Source organism: Epinephelus fuscoguttatus, linkage group LG19 (genome assembly GCF_011397635.1).
Source record: "Epinephelus fuscoguttatus linkage group LG19, E.fuscoguttatus.final_Chr_v1".
NCBI classification, from domain to species: Eukaryota; Metazoa; Chordata; class Actinopteri; order Perciformes; family Serranidae; genus Epinephelus; species Epinephelus fuscoguttatus.
The window spans coordinates 9,344,400-9,363,419 of NC_064770.1; the positions used below are offsets into that span (position 1 = coordinate 9,344,400).

Sequence of the window (19,020 nt, forward strand, 5' to 3'; positions counted from 1 at the left end):
AGATGCTTTACACACCGTATGCTGAATCTGCTTTGCATCTAATTAATTCTAAATAAGATGTCTTTTGAAAGTAGCGATGCTCCAATCCAACAAAAACCATCAGAATATACTCCTCACAAATAACTTGAGCAGCTGAAAGAGTTAACGTGATCTCCAGGCAGCTCATGTTGCTGTCCATGTGGAGCTGGACATGGTTGCAGCTGTTGTCTCCAGATACAGTAACACAGGCTGTTATTTGGCCTGTGATTCAACATGCTAGCTAAAGAATTTAACTGTTTTTTTTCTCAATGAAATCAGGGTAAGCCAATGGGTCAGACTTAGCTTTTTGACTCACAGCTTTTTAACCAGTTTTGTAAGTTATGGTCAAAGGGATACACAGTGATAGTGTTAACTGTGATGTAATCTCCTGCTTGGTAGTTTTTGACTGAATTTGACATTTCAGGCTGCTCTGTGATCATTCAGAGACAAAAAGTTTGCAGAGGATGGAGACCTGCCCAGAATTCAGGTGGAAAAGACACCTGTTGATTTTGGAGTATGATAAGATGTGATGAATTAAAGGAGAAATATTGTACAGTATCACCTGGTTCTTATTCTAGTAATTGTGCATAAAATGGGAATGCTAGTCCCCAAATTCAGACATCAGAAAGGTGTTAGGTATTTCAGATGATGTTTAATGATCTGACAAGCAGTTTGTTTAAAGCATATTGATCTTTAGTAGTGGTTCTTTCAGGATCTTTTCTGCAGGATCTGTCTGTAAACATGCTTATCAACAGGTTAATATTAGCAACCATTAAAAGCCTGATTGGAGCATCCCTATTTGAAAGGCCAATTAATATTTACTGTAGCCTTAAAGAAAAACTTTACAAGTTGTTTTTTTTTGTCCAAAAATAACATTTTTATTTTAAATTAAATTATGTTTTTTCTTCTCACAAACATTTTATTGACTAAATATAAAGCCAAAAGAGAGGGCCAGAAGGCAGCTGCACAACCAGCACTGACCAAGAGGATATATGCATGAACTATGAATGTCTGTAGATGAACTTACTGTACATACAGAATGTTATCATGTATTTCATGTTAGAAGAAAAAACAACCAATAAAAAGTCTGCTCTATGTAAACAAATGTTATTCTCTACAACAGTATATAAATAGTAGTTATTAATGTAAATAATCTCTGATCACATTACTGGCTGTAAGAGTCTGTCAAGTGGAGCTTTTGTCGGAGCAGGAGGCCTTATAACATGAGAAAGAACACAAGCTGGTTATGTAAGATCTGTTGGAGCCATCATTCTGCCAAAACTGCCCCAGCTCAACTCAACATCAACATACAAGCTTCCCTTGGGGTGTGTGTGTGTGTGTGTGTGTGTGTGTGTGTGTGTGTATGTGTGTTGAGACAGAGGAAGGCAGAGTGAGTCCCAAAAGAAAGTCAAGAACTGGAAATAGTTTTGATTCCCAGAGATTTAAAGCGTGCACAGCAGGCCTTAATGTGTGCCCAGTGTCTCTTGATTCCAGTCAAGTCCAGTCCATTATTCTATATGTCAAAAACATTGACACAGAGAATAATCAGTGATTTTACTGATCTGGTAAAAACCTCACACTTAACAGTGACACCTGTGTGATGACGTCACTTGTTCCAGCCAATGACCTCGTAGAACAGCGCCTTGAGCAGTCGAGCCTCATAGGTGACGGTGTTCTTGCCAATGTGAATGCGGGTCTCCTCCAGAGGCTGCTCGATGATGGCGGGAACCTCCTTACCGTACGCTACAGGTGAGACAGATTAGTGTTGACTCAAACTAAACAACATATAAATGTCTGCTAGCATCTACTTAAGGTGGAAACAGAGTCCTGCATTGGGGTGGGTACCCTGACTTGCAAAGGGTGATTTGTGTTTGGTTTTTGTGCGTCGGATGATACATGTATTAAAATAATATGAGATACATTTTAATCCTCTGTCTGCTGACTTTGTGTGTCAGCTCTGTCTTCTGTGCCACTTGGATAATGAAAGCTGCATCAATCAGGTGTGTTAGTTAATTGTAAAGATGTGTTGCTCAATATTATGAGAATTAGAAAAAAATATTACTATTACTACTATATTACTTTAATTTTAAAATATCTTATTTTCAGGTGTATAAATATCCCAAAATAATCACTTTTAACATGCTGCCTAACCGAATAATTTGAACAGCACATGGTTATTGTAGGATTTGTGGTTTCAGTTTGGGCTGCAGATCTTGTATGGACGGGTTGGGTTGGGTTGCATAACTAATTGTGCAGGCCTCTAGGCTGAAATGTTGGTCACACCTTGCATTATAAAAAGGTTTCCTGGGGATTCTGCGGTTCTTAAAGCCTGACACACCAAGCCAACGATCAGCCATCAGTCAAAGATTGGCCTTTGGGTGAACATCTGCCACACTCATCAGTTGCCCCTCGTAGCCCCGTCACCTTTTTTTGCACGATTCAACATGTTCAACATGCTGAATGTTGAATCAGCTTCAGCACAGTGGAGCTCGTTGGTGAGCTTGTTGAGTTCAGCTTAGCGCATGAGAAGTCATAAAAGAAGTCTCTGCAAATTTAATAAAAATCTGACCAGAATTTGACCAGATGACCAGATTTTTACATTTATTGCATGGAGGTGGAAACTGTGACCTGCTGGTGGTGCAGGAGTAAAATTGATGAAATTAATGCATACTTCATGAAAATCTGAGCAACATACCTTGGATGGACAAAATTTCAGTACATTCAGTCAGCTTTACGCCTCAAAATGCTGAGTCATTTCTGAAACAATGGGGCCTGGATTTCAGACAGAAGTAGGCAAAAGCAGATTTTCACTTACACTTATATTTGATCAACTGTAGCTAGCTAGCTAATTGAACATTAGCTTCAGAGTGGATGAAAAGGTTGTCTCCATCTGACTTTAGGTTTCCAATTGACTTGTTTTAAAAGAGAATCCTTTAAAAGGTAAATAATATGCAAGCTGATGGCCTTGGAAGGTGTGCATGGTTACTACTATAGGAAGTTAGCTAGTTAGCTGGAAATAGTTACAGTTGCTGAACTATTTAGTTAATGGTCAAATATAACCTGATGGTGACACTAGGGGGAGCTCATGGGATCATGGGCTGTAAAATATGCATTCAAAAACAGAATGATAATAATTTAAAAACTGATGAGTGAAATAAGTTGTATTTGGAATCAGCACATCTATATGTCATTACTCAAAGTACTGATGGTGGAGATAATATCGTTACTGTTACTGCAGCAGTCCAGCATTTTGCAGGTGTGTGTGTGTGTGCGTGTGTGTGTGTGACTGCTGCTCACCCTCGCAGTGTTCCAGGAACTGGATACACTCCTGTACCACAGCGTCCCTCAGCATGACCATGTGTTTGGACATGTTCTCCAGCAGAGAGAGGAAACAGCGTTTGGCGTAGAACCATGTGTCCGTCCCCAGCTACACACACATCCAGACACACACAGTCTTTAATGTTCCTTGCTGTTGTACAAGTTCTGGCTTACATGTATTACAATACTTTAAATGTAAGTATCATTAATGTAAATAAAAGTGTTGCTAATGTTTTGCTTTAGTTGTAGTTATGATTCGACTTTACAGGATGGTATGTGACAGTGACGTCTTAATTCTGTTTGAAGGAATCAGAGTTCAGACATGATAGTTAGGTTGGGAGAAGCTGGCGTGACTGTGTGGCTGCCAGGCTTCAAATTCCTGAACTCAGCTCTGCTTTTACCATGAATGTGACTGTGTGGTGGTGATTGTTGTGAGGATGAGAGGGGGAAACACTCAGGATGACGGCTTGTGTTCTCAGCTGGAGCTTAGTGGACTCAGCTGCAGCCAGAGTCTGGTGTTGTAACTGGATAAGCTCAAAAGGTCCCAAAAAGAGCAGCTCAGCCTCAGAGAAGACCCTCAGCGAGAGTCCTGGAGGGCCCAGGTTTATATTTTTGGTTCAAAACTTAATGCTTGTCTTTCAAATGTGACATTTTAATAATAAATACTCTCATAGTTTTGTTTATGATCCGCTGTCCATCATTGAGCCTGTGAAACAGTGAAAAGATGCCTGCTGCCATTTAAATATGCTTTGAATGTAACCTGTCATTTAAGCACTGCTACAAACTATCAGAAAACCCAGAGAACTAATAGATGGCTGACCTTTTTATTGTAAGGCTCCAGGCTCTTGATGACACGAGAGATGCCAAAGTCGTAGTTCCCCTTGGCACAGTATAGTGTCCTGAAAGAAAACAAAACTTCAGACAAAGCAGTGATAAGAGATCATTTTAATCAACATCTATTTCCTTTTTCTGTCTGCATGGTTGAGCCTGGAGATCAATTCTTGAGTTTGGAAAAGATACAGAATATGTGAATATATACTCTAAATACTTCCTTCTTCTTATTCATCGAATAGAACTTGCTTATGTGTCACATGACCTGACTTAGTACCATACTCAGCTCAGTTGATGATACTGAGGCAAGGTGAATTTACTGAAAAAGACTGTGGAATATGGTTGACAGTTGCAGAAAAGGCTAGCAAGTGAACTTTGAGTCACAATATTTTATTACAGATTTGGATGGTTCTTTAAATGTAAGGTGCCTTTTGTTTTTTAATCCCTTTCAATAAGTCTGCTTGTATACATTTAACCTTAGTGTCATTTCACCTTCAGTGAGCAAACCCAGTCATGTGATTGGCTTTTTGCTCATTCAGAACAAAGTATCACACAGTTTTAAAAAAACATACTGGATTATTTTAATACCAGTTCATGGTTATATTACATATTTTGTATATATTTATTAAAATGACTTTCTACATTAAAGCTTACAGTAAAGATATATAGATGGACAGGTTGATAGTCTTAATTGTGTCAGGGGTAGAATTTGTTTTGAAAGCCAGGACACTAAAAACATATAAGACATAATATGAACAAGTGGTCCTAAATTCATGAGGTTTCAGGAGCAGAAAAAAATGAGGTGCACAGAGTGATGCAAAATCAGATTATAAAAAGCTTCAGTCAAAACTCTCTGCTACTAAAAAAGTACAAGCAGGCCCTGAGTCAGTTTTTCCAGCAGCCACAGCTAGAACTCACCCGATCACCAGGTTGACAATGCAGAGGTGGAAGACCTTCTTTTCGGGGTCGTCGTAGGAGATCTGCTCCTCCTCTTTCTCAATCTTTCTCATTAGCTCTTCAGCCTGTTTAAGGAGGAAACAGAGGAGAGACAAATTCATACCGTGTACTTCAGAAAAAAGTGACAAAAAAAATGACACAAGGCAGAAAAATGTTAATTAACCCTAAAAAAGTTCCCCCCATACAAACACACAAAGCAAAAACATCTACAGGCAACACATGAAAGTTAACTTATTTGCTTTAGCAAAATTAGCAAAAGTACATGAGTATTATACAGAACATACTTACAGTAAAGTATCACATGTAAAAGCAGTGCTGAAAAGTCGTATACAGATCCTATATTGAATTAAGTAACAACACACCTTACTAACACTCCATTACAGGTAAGAGCCCTGATTTTAAAATTTAACTTAAGTTAAAGGACAAAATCTTTTAGTAAAATGTATTTAAAGTTTTAAAATTAAAAGTAGTCATTATGCAGAATGGTATTATACTGTATAATATATCATGACAGTGAAAATAAATTTGATGATTTACCATGCTTTTTGCATACATTTATTATATTATCACATACTGTATATGATTATTTAACAACTGAAAACACTGAGCCAACTCTTTGCACAGTACCTCCTCATTCTGGCTGGTCAGGATGTAGGACACACACAGGTTGGCCAGGACCACAGCGCTCACATTCAGGATCTACAGTGACACACACACACACACACACACACACACACACACACACACACACACACACACACACACACACACTTTGGCTCATTTTGCAGAATATTTCCAGCCAGCACTCGGACCTTTAAAAACCTTTAAACCTTTAAATGACATGAGCACCACTGCAAACAAACAAGTCATATAAAATCCCCACACAAAAGCAGTAACAGCAGAAAATCATCAAAACAGATGTCATGCACACTTGCACAGACGTAAAGACACTGCAGAGGAACCAATACAGAGCTGTTTGGTCTCTAGTTTTACCGAGGGTTTGCACTTGCAGGGACACTCCTGAATGTTACACTGCTCCACCTGGACAGAAAGGCAAACTGTAAACACTTACGCCTGACCTCAGACTGTCAGTGGTGCTGATTAACAACTCTGTATTTGAAGATTTGCTTCAAAATACAATAAAGTGGTAATGCATTTTTCTCAGTAATGAAGCTTGCACTTAAACTGTGAATCTCCCTCCACATATTTCTTCATATTCTTCATGATTGTGACCAGCCATCTTGAAACACTCACGTTATCGTAGTGCTTCTTTACGATGGGCTCGTAGAAGCCGATGGCCTCCTTGTACTTGTTCTGCATGAAGAGCACGTGGGCTACGTTCAGCTTCCATGTGTCATCCTCATTACAGACCTCCACCGACTTGCGGAAAATCTTCTCCACCATCTGAAAGTTCTCCCTGTTCCAGTAGATCTTGGCCTGAGCCATCAGGACCACAATGTACCTGCGACCAGGTCAATTAAATGATGAATATGCTTTTGTATTTCTCCAAGACAATTCTTTGCTGTAATTTAACTAACTAGACTGATACCTTTGGTTAAAATTGTGAAGCATAATATATGTAGAGTATTGGTGTCCTGTGATCTAAATGGTATGTCAAAGGTTTCTTTTTTAAGCTCCAAACAACACAATTCTTCTTGTTATTGCTACTTCTCGCATTGCCTGAACATTGGTATATGAATAATTCAAGATTCAAAGGTTTCATATGTCACTGGCTTATACAACATGTGCAGTGAAATACAGGGTGGCATGCTCTGGCAGCTGTGCTAAAAAGGCAAGTGTCAAATAACAATAATTAGAGCAGAAGAAAGAACTAAGGGTTGGATATCTACATAAATATATGATTTATAGGTATTAAAGGCGTATAAGTAGGCTGTGCAATTTCTCATGTGTCATGTTAAAATATTTAAAAATGTTCAAATATGGGTGCAAGATATCAGCAATCAGACTCCTATTTTTCCATCTGTTTAGAATGCATTCAAAATACCTTACTTCCCACATCTCAGCACTGTGTGTGTAAATGTGTGTGTGTGTGTGTGTGTGTGTGTGTCCCCTCACTTCTCCTGCATCAAGTCGTAGTCCTGCAGAGCTTTCTTCTGCACTTCATCGTCTCGAGCCAACCTGGCCTCCTGCACCTTGGAGAAGACGGACACAAACAACAGTCAGCCAAAACTCCCTGAGCTTCTTTACATCAAAATCTATACTTTCTTTATAATAACAAGTTACAACGTATTGGGAAAAATCCCTGAAAGGCCAACTTTTAACTGTAAAATATGGCTGTAACTCAGCAAAGTGTTTCATTATGATTTGTCTGGAATGGATGAACAGACAGATAAAACTACATCAGCAGGTGTTTGTATGTCTAATATGTATTATCTACAAATTAAATATAGATATAGATATAAAAATAAACATACCTACAGTACAATACATAACAAATAAAAAATAAATATAGAAAGAAGATAAAGAAGAAGGCAGAGGCAAACAACCTGCTTGGCCAGCTTTCGTAACTGTTCTGTCAGTTTGGCGTTCATCTCATCAAACTTCCTAAAAGCCTGTGAAACAAAAAGATAGTAAATTCATTTCAGTAATTTAAAAATAATCAAAATTACAAAGTCAGCACAGATAGTTTTATGCACATCCATTGAGTGTCAGTGGGTCAGAAGCTGGATACAAAGACAATGCAATAAAAACATGAAGTACCTGCATCCTGAGAATTAAAGCTCCTCTGTAATTATTTGGTTACTTTGACCAGCTTACTCAAAATGACCCATAGAAACTTCAAATCTCATTTTGCAGGTTCCTTCCAAAACTTTTATTTCATCCCAAGTGGTTTAAACATGTTTGACCAAATGAAACTGATAACGCTTGAAGTGTGAAAGTGTGATGTCCACACGTTTCAAAATTCAAATCAATTCAAGTCCCTGCTTTCAGGAACCACCAAAGTGCAATGTTTTATGCAACTTAAACTGGCTCGTTAGTTTTAAAAATATTTATCCCTGGGACCAATGGACATCCTCTTAGCTACAGTATATACACCAACTGTTCCAACCATTTTGGGGCAACTGTACAAGCTGTTAACACAAAAGTGACATATTGTCACCTTATAAAAGTTGTTATGGTGAATTTATGAGCAAACCCTTGCCTGTTTAAACCAGCTTTACGATCGTTTCCTGACAACAGCGGAGTACTACTGTAAAAGAGTTCTGTGACTCAATCATGCAGTAAATGTGTAAAAAACAAACCATTGAGCTGAAAAATGCTAAAACACTGAGGAGAAATGCAGGGTTGATGATACTTCTCTGGGAGTTTGTAACTACTAATACATTACACACAGTCATTTAATCCATTGCAGCTTTGATGATAAAATGTTTTTCAATACCTCCTCCGGTGCTGTCTGGCAGGTCAACAAGGCATCAAGAAACTCATACATGTACTGAAAAGGACAAACACACAATTAATATGGATCCTGCCATGAGAAACCTGTCATGATTATTTAGTCAAGGGACATTTTGCATTTTTATATTTGTGTAGGCAAACGACACACAAAATAGGGCTCCTGAAGTGTGAATTAGGACCTGGTGTGATTGTTAATAAAAACATATGAATCAGTCCAGTAACTTACTGGCGAGAGGAACTTGTAGGTGAGATGGGCGTTCTCTGCCAGGACATCAGCTGCCAGGTCAAAGTACTGACAGAGAGAGAGAAAGAGAGAAAGATCCAGCAGAGACATTAATACCATTTTAATGAAAGACCCACACCTCTCTGTGTGTTTGGACCCCTTTCCAATAAGACTCACACCACGATGCCAAATCCTTTTCAAAACACTGCTACTCCCTGCATGGACTCTCACTGGTACCGTATGGTGGAAAATGCTGACACAGTCACGTCTTAGTGTAACAGAGGGGTGTCATGTTTTTGAACAATAATTCTCTGTATAATGAAGACAGCTCCACAGGATGGAAACTTTCATGAAGAGCTGTTCAATCTAATATCATTCAGTATAACAAGCCTAGTATGACCAAGGTTATCATACGCAGTTGTTGGCTTTATGTAGCTGCCAAAACTATTTAGAGGGAAACTTTTAATTTACTCAGGGAAAATAAACATTCACAAACAAATCATTCTCTTCAAACAGGTGTTTGTTTTGCTGTAGAACTGCATATTGATGTATTGTAATTCTGCATGTCCTTAACAAGAATGTCAGCAGCTGTTGGAAGCTATTTATGCATCAGTATATAACGGCTGTCTTGTGTTCAGTGAGCTGCGGTCCAAAGTGAGTCGGCCTTGCGTTGAAAGGAGAATTACACGAAGCGATCAGACCACAAAAAACAAAGTCAGGAGGACAGGAGAAATCTGTATTTCCAGACCGGACAGTTCAAAGTGTGTTAATCCTGTGTTTTAGATGAATCTGATGAATTATGTGTTATACTCCTCTGGAGTCAGAATAAAAACATTTTCACTGACAGAGAGGCCCTGTCTACACACATACAGATATCTCTGAAAATGGATAACTTCCTCTACATTTTGGCCTCTCAGTCACGCACAAAGTTCTAAGTCACTAAAACGCAACTTTTTGGAAACACCTTCTAAGGTGCAGATTTTTCAAAACTCAGGTTACTGTGTCTATGTAAACATCTAAAACAAAGCATTTGGGTAACAGTGACATAATCTCCTTAATTCGTGTATGTCCATTGATGCTTCCTGTAACAACCATGTGCCAGAAACTACAACAAACAATGGCAGTCTACCAGTTGGTTTACATTTTATTAGCACTGCTTGGTCTAATGACTACTTTACATCTTCATCTAGTAATGCTGCACCACTTCATGGACAGACAGAGGCGTTTGCTACACCCAGTGTTATTTGGTCTGCCTCAGTGTTTGTGGCTTAAAGTTAACCAGAAATGACAGTTTTGGATCAGGGTGGTCAAACCAGCAGATAGTGGGACAATTTCCAGAGTGGGATTGTTGTTGATGAGGAGAAAGAAAACTTTGCATGTCAAGAGCATTATATGTATCTTTGAATGAGCTCCTTTGTCCATATATCCAAAGGGGAATCAACAGAGATGAGAGGTATTTTGGACAAGGTAGACTGTACACTTTACTACCTTTGCAACAAGAAGAGACCATGGACGACAACCAGGGCTGCCCCTGACCAAATTGGGGCGCTAAGCAAAATTTTATTTGGAGGCCCCCATCCCAAATGTATCATAGGTACAAAATGACCGTACAACAACTTGCCATTTAACTTGACAACCTTTACTGGCAATAACAAATGTATTGTAGATACAGTAGTTTGGCTGTATGAGTCAAATAAAATAAAAAATTCAACCTGAAATAAATAAATAAATAAATCTGAGTCACAAATAGCCATCAATTACTCATCAAAAGAAAGTAACTTCCACCACCTCAATCCCCCACCCTTGATTAAACACTGAAAATAAAATAAAAGAGGGAGACAGGTTTTTCCTATTGAATCTTATTTTGTTATATTTCTCCCTCTCCCCTCTCTGGAGGCGTCCAATCTCCCTCAGCCCTCCGCCTCTCCCACCTTAATTAAACACTGAAAACAGAAATAAAATACAGAGACATTCTTTTCTATTTTCATCTTATTTAGCTATATTTCTCCCTCTCCCCTCTCTGGGAGCATCCGACCTCCCGGCCCCGCACATACCCCCGAGGCTCGGGTCTCCCCCTCCGTCGAACCCGCCTGCCCACCCGTCCCAGCACACACTCCTGAGGCTCTTTTGGACGACATGTCGACAACTCTTCACCTGCTGCAGCTCTGCAAGTGCCTGCCAGCGCACGTCTCTTATTGGTCAGATGTCGAGTGCTGTCAATCATTGCAGCGACACATGGGCGGTCAGGTCTCTTCTCTCCTTCCTCGAGCTGATTCTACGCGCGCCTCACGGTACCGCATGTGCGCATCCATTGCGCATATGCGTCCCCTCGCGCAAAATGTGGCCCCCCATGGAAGATGAAGCCCTACGCACAGCGCGTGTTCTGCGTTTCGGGAGGGGCGGCCCTGATGACAACTAACACCTATGAGCTTTTATAGTCGTATTTAAGTTGTAGTGTTGATTGAGATATTTAATAAAACAAAGGTTGTGTGGACAGAATTCTTATTCAAAATGGAGGGGGAAAACACCATATTAAAAAATATCTGTATAAGTGTAGACGGGGCCTGAAAGCAGAGATGTTTGGCTGGATCATGGTCAGTAATGGACCATTTGACAGATAAAGTTACTTTGTGTGAATGTGGATGTTTTTCAGTCCCAAAATATAGTGTGGAATTAGTTGTGTCACAAACTTTGGGGGAAAAAAACACACTTTTGTCAAACTGCCACAGGCTGGATGTCAAAGTTCTTTGTAATTGTTAAGTCCAGCCGTCCTTAAGCAGGTAACGATTCCTTTCTCTAGAACAATTAAAGCCACAGTTGATTCAGTGTGGGACCTTTCTGCAGGCCGCCCTGTTGCGTACCTCGTGTTTGCAGTAGAGCAGAAGCAGGTTTCCAAATGTGACTGGGGGGAAGGAGGGCTGCTGCAGCAGGAAGGCCAGCTTCTCAAAACCCTCTGATGGCTTTGTGTCCATGTTCACCAGAGCCTGGTTGTGGAGCGTCACTGGGTCCAGCTCCTGCCAAAACATGCACATCACAGCATACAGTATGACACACTATGTTTCATGCCTCTGTAAAAGCATTCTCTTTGTACGCTTTACAAACTATTAGGTGAAAACATTTGGGATTTTTCAGTGAATGACCCTCAAACATGATTCTGCAGTCTGTTTAGAAGCATAGAAACTGTGACAACTTTAGAAGGTATTACATTCCACTAGGGGGCACTAATTGTACACATTTCCAACTTTCAACTCAGGTTGAAAAGTGTCATGACTCAGTGGCAGTTACACACTGGACCAAGGACAGTGCCCCATCTGCACATTAATTTTAATGAAGCAGTTTCAAGACGATAAAACTATCATAATCACCTCCATGTAAGCCTTCACACCTATGTCTCTATCCTAATATTCTATTAATCTCTGTTATCTCCAGGCTGTTAGCAGGGCAGGTCCAGGCAGCCCTAATTCAGATTATATCAGAACAATCACACCTAACCAAGGGGTGTAGAGAATCCAGCTGCACGCACGCACACACACACACACACACACACACACACACACCTCCTCTGATCTGGGTGGCATGTCTGTCAAAGCCTCCTGAGCTCCTTTCACTGCAAGGAAATACACAAAACAAAACAAAAAAGAAAGTGGTTAGCTTTATTCTATATCAGTGTTTCTCCTACACGTGTCTTTGGGCAATGAACAAATTATGTAAACTTAATTCAAAGAAACTCAAATAATCAACACTTAAAGGTGCCCTGTGGAGTTTTCCTTTAAACAAAAAAAAAAAAAAAAAAAAAAAGTTTCAGTGTTTTCCACCACAGTGCACCGTGTGTATGATTCCTGAGGCCTAACAAATGTTTTTAAAACATTTCCTTACCAATAAAACCTGCAAAGCACATTTTTATGAAAATCTAAAATCCTGTATTGTTTTCACTAGGGCTGCAGTTATAGATTATTTAAGTAATCAAGTATTTTACTAATTAATCCATCAATTAATCGAGTTATCGGATACAAAATACTTTTGTTTGAATGAATAATTGGTTTCCTTTTCAGAAGAATCAACATTTCGATTGTTTAAACTGCATACAATAATTAGGCTCCAACTGCCACTTACACCATCTGATTGCATTTTGGGGTACTTTATGTATCACTGTGAGGAGGGTAGGTGTGTGTTTGTGTGTGCATTTTTGTTTGTGTGATTATCATAATAACACGAATGAAGCTCAGGATGTTACAAATTGACTGTAGTATTTTATTGTCTGTGTCTGTATCCCTAAGTTGGCTAAGCTTGCTTGAGAAATCAAAATGCTGCAGTCAATTTGTGAAAGCCTATCTAGCCAGCGTATTAACATTCTTAAAAGAGACACTTTGTCGCTTTTCAACAAGCTTGGTGTCATCGCAGTGTGTGCAGATGAATGGTGTTTCCCTCAGTGCTGCCCTGAGCTCCCTGCTCATCTGCTGGCAGGGGTCCCTGGGCAGACTTTTACTGGCGGAAGAGCAGGGAAGCTCTAGGCGCTGGCAGACCAGAGGAAGGCTGAACGTTATTAATTTGCATTTAACGTTAGTCTACATTGCAACATGTGAAACACAGTGTGCTCTACGTAGTGATATGGATTCAAAAATGATATTCAATGATCGAGCTACTCAAGTTTCTTGAGGAGTTGTTTCAGCTCTTGTTTATACCAGTATGTACCAGGTTGCAGTCCTCCTCATCTTGGCTTGTAAAAACACTGCTTTATGGTGCTACTAGTGGTCAAAAACTTATTGTAACTTAGAATGAGCCATTATATCTACAAACAGAGTGGGCCCTCTTCTAGAGTCCACCATGCTGCTCTACAGTAGCCCAGAAAGAACAAATCAAACACTGGCTCTAGACAAGGCTATTCACGTTTTTGCATCAGACACTGCAGTTCTCCTACACGCTTGGCACAAAGTTTCAGTTCTGCCAATAAATTCCTACACACTAGACCTTTAAGTCACAAGGCAATTAAAAATATGTAGACTGGCTGAAGGTTAAATCACTGTTGTGTTGTATTATTTATGGAGATGCAGTCAAAGAATTAATTCTCTGTGAATGCCCCAAGTTATGACTTTAACTGGCGTGTTTTTTTTTTGTTTTTTATAGCTAGGTTATTTTGTGAATATGAAGCACTCTCATCTCTCCCTCCAACCTTCTACTTGTATGTATATCACATGCTAAGTTATAAAGTCAGTGAGTGAGGTTCATACAGTTCTTTAGCTGGTATTCAATGGCAGCTTTGAGGTTGAAGGCTTCAATCAGGGCTGTCTGATGCAGCACCAGTGTGTTGCCCACACTGTGGACGTCAATGCCCTCTGTTGTCATCCCGACACTCAGCTCTGGTGCACAGAAACACAAAGTAAGGTCATCAAATAATGTAACTAGACTCATTTAACTTAAGTCAAAATTTAAAAAGATCGAACAAGTGCATTGTTAAAAAATTACATTAAAAATGTCACTCTGACACTCCAACTCCTGTAACGAGGAGTGAGTCTGTTTGTTGAATTATCATAGATGAGAAAATTACAGTTCCAATGTGACTAGTTTTACCTGGATGTTCTCTGATGCCTCGCTCGATGATCTCCCCAATGTATTTGAGGGCCTGAGCATAGTTCTTCAGGCTGTAGTAACATAGGGCGATGTTGTAGGACAACGCTGAGAGAGAGGAGGGGCAGAAAGACAGAGATGACAAGATGAACTTAAATGGTGCCTATAAGGATGATTTTTGACCAAATGTTGATCTGATAGCCTACGAAATTTTTTCTTAAAATTCGTGATGCTCTGATTAACGACCGCAAAGCGAGCATATGAGGTCATGATCAATCAATCACTGGCACTTCAACTTAATGAGATCCCAAAGCATTTTATCTTGTGATCAGTCTAGTGACCTTTGTTGGGTGATGTGACACGTCAGCTCTTTTTCTCTGTTAAAGGTCATGTCAACATACAGAAAAATGTGCAGTATCGTGTAGCAACAGCCACTGAAGGTGTATTCATGTGTGTGTCTTTGATAACTACCTGGCACATATCCCAGCACTTGCATGGCAGACATAAGCTTCTTGCAGGCCTCCTCATACTTGCCGTCTTGGTAAAGCAAACAGCCCATATTGTAGACGTAGTCTGGGTCTTCCTGGGGCAGCTGCTCCAGCAGTGACTGCACACACACACACACACACACACACACACACACACACACACACACGTACACAGAGTTAGTGCAGTTGGTAGAAAATTAATGGATGTGCATATTTGGCTGCAGATAATAATGATTCAAACTGCCACCGCACTGAATGGAAACTGTATAATTTGTATGCATTAACAGATAATGCTAGAGAGCTTGTCACCTTGGCAGCAGAGTAATCTTCCTCGCAATATTTGATACAGGCTTGAAGCTTCACCATCTGTGCCAGAGAGAGAGAGGGGATAAACCAAAGGTAAAGGTAAAATGCTGGTTTGACTTTGGGGCAAATAATTACGCAATAGCATGAACTACAGACTCTGATCCAGGCATCCATAATTCATTTTCATCAGCTGGAACCTGTTTTTCCACAATAAATTCACACATACTCTGTGGGAATTACATGATGTTCCTACTTGATCTCTCATATCAATACCATGAACTTGAATTCAATTTGAAGGCAGCATTATTTTGGCTTTCTGGTGAAACAATGTGTTCCCTGTTGATGAGCTATACACATTTTTGTTTATTTCATTAGTTGTGCATTTGTGGCCCATAAGCATTTGTTAGAGCACTCCTGTTGAACAACAGCTCCCAGTGATGAAGCCCATGTAAATGTAACAGATGGAGGGAACAGAGTGAAAAATTCCAATGTAAATAAGGTGGAGTTGTTGTTAAATCCAAACAGGAAGCAGTGATTAAACACCTCACCCCAAATAGAAAACAATGCAGTGAGTCTTAGTGGAGCTGCTGAAAAGTTGGCCTTTTGGCAATACAAGGTTTTCACCTCATCCTGCTTTTTTGAGCCTGGCAGTGTGTACGCGCTGTACCTTGATGTGACTGCTGGGGTTGTCGAGCACGAAGGAAGCCTTCAGCGCCTCAGGATAAGCACCAGCTTTGTAAAGCGACTGGGCATAGTACACCTTGTACTCCTCCACCTCTGGATGCAGCTGGGTGAGCTGCTCATAGCACTCTGCAGAGTTGGTGAAGTCCTGGATGTGATAGTAGCAGTAACCCAGCAGAGACAGCGCTGCCCTGGACTGTGACACAATTAACAGACAGAGTGAGCTAAACTGACAGTTGTCTGTAGTGTTTGTAACATGAGGCTGTGTGGATAAACAAAAACACACCATCTGAGCCTTTCACAAAGCATCTACAACAACAATAAAATATTAAATGGAATGTCTGTCAAGTATTACAGCATAAAATGTACTTTTAAAAAAAAAGTTTTTTTTTTATAAAATAAGTATAAATCATAAATAATCGATTTATATAAATGAGCATAACCTGTATTTTTTTAAATCATGCAATAGATTTTACATTAAAGACTAAATCACATCATTGCCATTAGGGCTACAAATAAGATGATTTTTATTATTGATTCATTTGGCAATAAGTTCTTTGTTTAATAAATTGCTTTGTCTATTATATGTGAGAAAATACACAAGTCACAATTTTCTTGAGGCCCACTGCAATATCTTTAAGTGTCTTGGTTTGTCCATCCTATGGTACCAAAGCCCCACAATCATTTTCATTATCGATGAATCTGTCAATTATTTTCTCAATTGATTGATTACTTGTTATGTCAATAAAAAAGCTAGTACAAGTAAATATTTGGCATTTTTGCTTAAAAATTACTCTAATAGATATTTAAATAGTAAACAACATTTTTTATTGATCAATTAATATATTACTCATTTTTGCTTTATTTGCAATGAAATAAAGCAGACAAATCAGCAAATCCTTGCATCTGTAAAACTGCCAGTGAATTTGGGGATTTGCTTTGAAAAGTGATTTAAACAACTGATTGATCATCAAAAATATTTGAAGCTTAATTTTCTGTCGATTAAGTAATTGTCTCGATTTAAGGTAATGTTAATTCAGTTACATTATAGGCTCAATATTTGTAATAACAGACTTATAAAAGACCTGCAGACATCCTGAAAGGCATATCCTACCGTTATACATGTTTCACACAGTTTCAAACACTTACCTTCGTGTGTTTTTGAAGTTGGCCGTTCAGGATATGAATTGCCTCCACATACTGGCCGTCTTTAATCTAAAAGACAGAAAATGAACTGTGATATGATGACAGTTAATACAGCATTCCCAATAACTATTGTTCACATTGGCGTAAGTTAATCTTGCAGGGAAACTGCTGCTGATACAATCTGTTTAAAATGACGTTATGTGGAGTCTAACGTTAACTTTAGCTCACCATTTCATAACGTTACGCTGAACTACAGTTAAGAGATTCTTTTGTGACGCAGTATCGATAACGTACAATAATACAGCAAAAGTTTAACTTTTAATGTATATTTCGTATTTGTTGTATCAAATGTAGGCTGAATTTACACGCAGTCAATCGCAATTCCGAGGGTTTTATATATCGAGTGCGTGCTTCTCAATAAACTAAACTAATAAACACTAAATTGAACGACTTTTGACTGGAGAGCTAACGACGCTAGCTGACCAGTAAGATAAGAGGCTAACCTCAACCAAAAGGACAATATTCTCACCAGTTTGTAGATTGTAGACGTGTACTCTCCGTCTTTTATAGTTGTCATGGCTTCACACGAGTAGTTTTAACGACAAAAAATCACTTGTAACGTGATGCGTTTCCAAAATCTGAAATAAACCACCTGGCTAGCTTCTGTTTGGTGGACGGATGGAGCGCATAGGAGTTGTTACTAAGCAACCGGACAGACCGGAAGTAGTACATTTGACAGACGTGTTTGAAAACCAATCCCGCCCTCCAACCTTCCATTTTTTCCCTCCCAAACCTTTATTTAACTGTTGAGCACTGCCACACACTGTAACTTTATGTAAAATCCACGTTTTCCGTTAAATGTCATGTATATAAATTATTTTCACAAGTTTATACAAGTCAGTGTTATTTCTTTAGTTGAGCAGTTTTTATTATTAATATCATACTATTAATATTTGCTTTTATTTTATTTAAAAGGACAAGTAGCTAGGTCAAGAGCAACCTGTGTAAATCTCAAAGATGCATCTCAACCTTAATTCAGTATTCACCCTGAAACCTGGGGTGAACCCCCACAAATGTGTAGCAATCCTGTGAGTTTTCACTTTAAAGGAAAGGTTCAGGTCCTTCTTAGGCTATCTGAGGGTGAAAAAAATAAATAAAAGATAGGGACACCAGCTGCATGCAGTTAGCCACCAGGGTGTAGGCAGTCTATATGACTGCTGCTTCATGTTTTCTTCACTGGAAGGGCCACTAGAAGACACTTCTTGCACACTGGGTCACCACAGAGAGAATCTTATAACGTTTTATGTACCAACAGGGTCTCCAAGAAGGCTGCTTTTTAAAAAAAAAACAAAAAAACAAAAAACAAAACAAAACAAAACAAACAAAACAGGCCTGTATTGTTTTAGTACATTGTAAGATCTTTTTACCTATTAAAAACAAAATAAAACATGGCTTTAACACTATCTGATTCTTGGTTTATGATAATTATATTATTATTAATTCTTTAAATAAACCTATTATATGATTTGGATATCATTTAATAAACCCTTTTGAGGAAAGGTAAGACCATATCAAAATAAAAGAAAGGACACATTTAAGTTTTTGAGTTTTTTCTAAATCCTCAAACAGTTAATAAAACAATTAAAACCTTCTTACATATATCAATTATTATCTTCCTTAATTACCCTAAAATTTGCATCTTAACTGAAGAATTCAGGTCCTTTAAAGTACTAAGTAAAGTGTAGTTACCTGTATTGTTATTTTGTACATTTTAACTATAAGAATACTCTTAAAAGGAAAGGTAGGATTGACTTAAATCAAAACCCCTTGAATTTTCACCTTAATCAAAATTCAAGGTCCATTAATAGTACAAATGAAGGTGTACCTGCAACAGTGACCCAGCAGACTCAGGCTGTCTGAGGGGCAGAAAGAAAACTACAAGGGGCACCAGCTGCATGCGGTGGGGCACCAACACATAGAAGGTTTTCTGGAATGTAGGGTGTTTTCTTCGCTCGAAGGGCACCTCATCACATTTTCACAAATATCCCTACAGACATTTTTAAATTAAAA

General features: G+C 39.0%; 1 protein-coding gene across 3 annotated transcripts; it reads right to left on the reverse strand.

Annotated features, from left to right (window-relative positions):
- Positions 1 to 994: 994 nt before the first annotated feature.
- flr (fleer) lies at positions 995 to 17,658 on the reverse strand. 3 transcript variants are annotated; one of them, XM_049561484.1, is made up of 20 exons: positions 17,480 to 17,658; positions 16,954 to 17,019; positions 15,791 to 16,000; positions 15,127 to 15,183; positions 14,801 to 14,936; positions 14,333 to 14,437; positions 13,993 to 14,121; positions 12,322 to 12,371; positions 11,626 to 11,778; positions 8,768 to 8,833; positions 8,525 to 8,578; positions 7,632 to 7,697; positions 7,201 to 7,277; positions 6,379 to 6,586; positions 6,118 to 6,165; positions 5,752 to 5,823; positions 5,086 to 5,189; positions 4,157 to 4,235; positions 3,316 to 3,445; positions 995 to 1,761 (listed from the first exon to the last, which is right to left on the reverse strand). In XM_049561484.1, exons 1-20 carry the CDS (start codon positions 17,525 to 17,527, stop codon positions 1,625 to 1,627), a joined length of 1,995 nt encoding a protein of 664 aa, XP_049417441.1. In that variant the 5' UTR covers positions 17,528 to 17,658; the 3' UTR covers positions 995 to 1,624. The 3 variants fall into 3 exon arrangements, with proteins under 3 accessions (XP_049417441.1, XP_049417442.1, XP_049417443.1); XM_049561485.1 differs by lacking the exon at positions 6,118 to 6,165; XM_049561486.1 differs by lacking the exons at positions 995 to 1,761; positions 3,316 to 3,445 and adding an exon at positions 3,473 to 4,042.
- Positions 17,659 to 19,020: the final 1,362 nt, after the last annotated feature.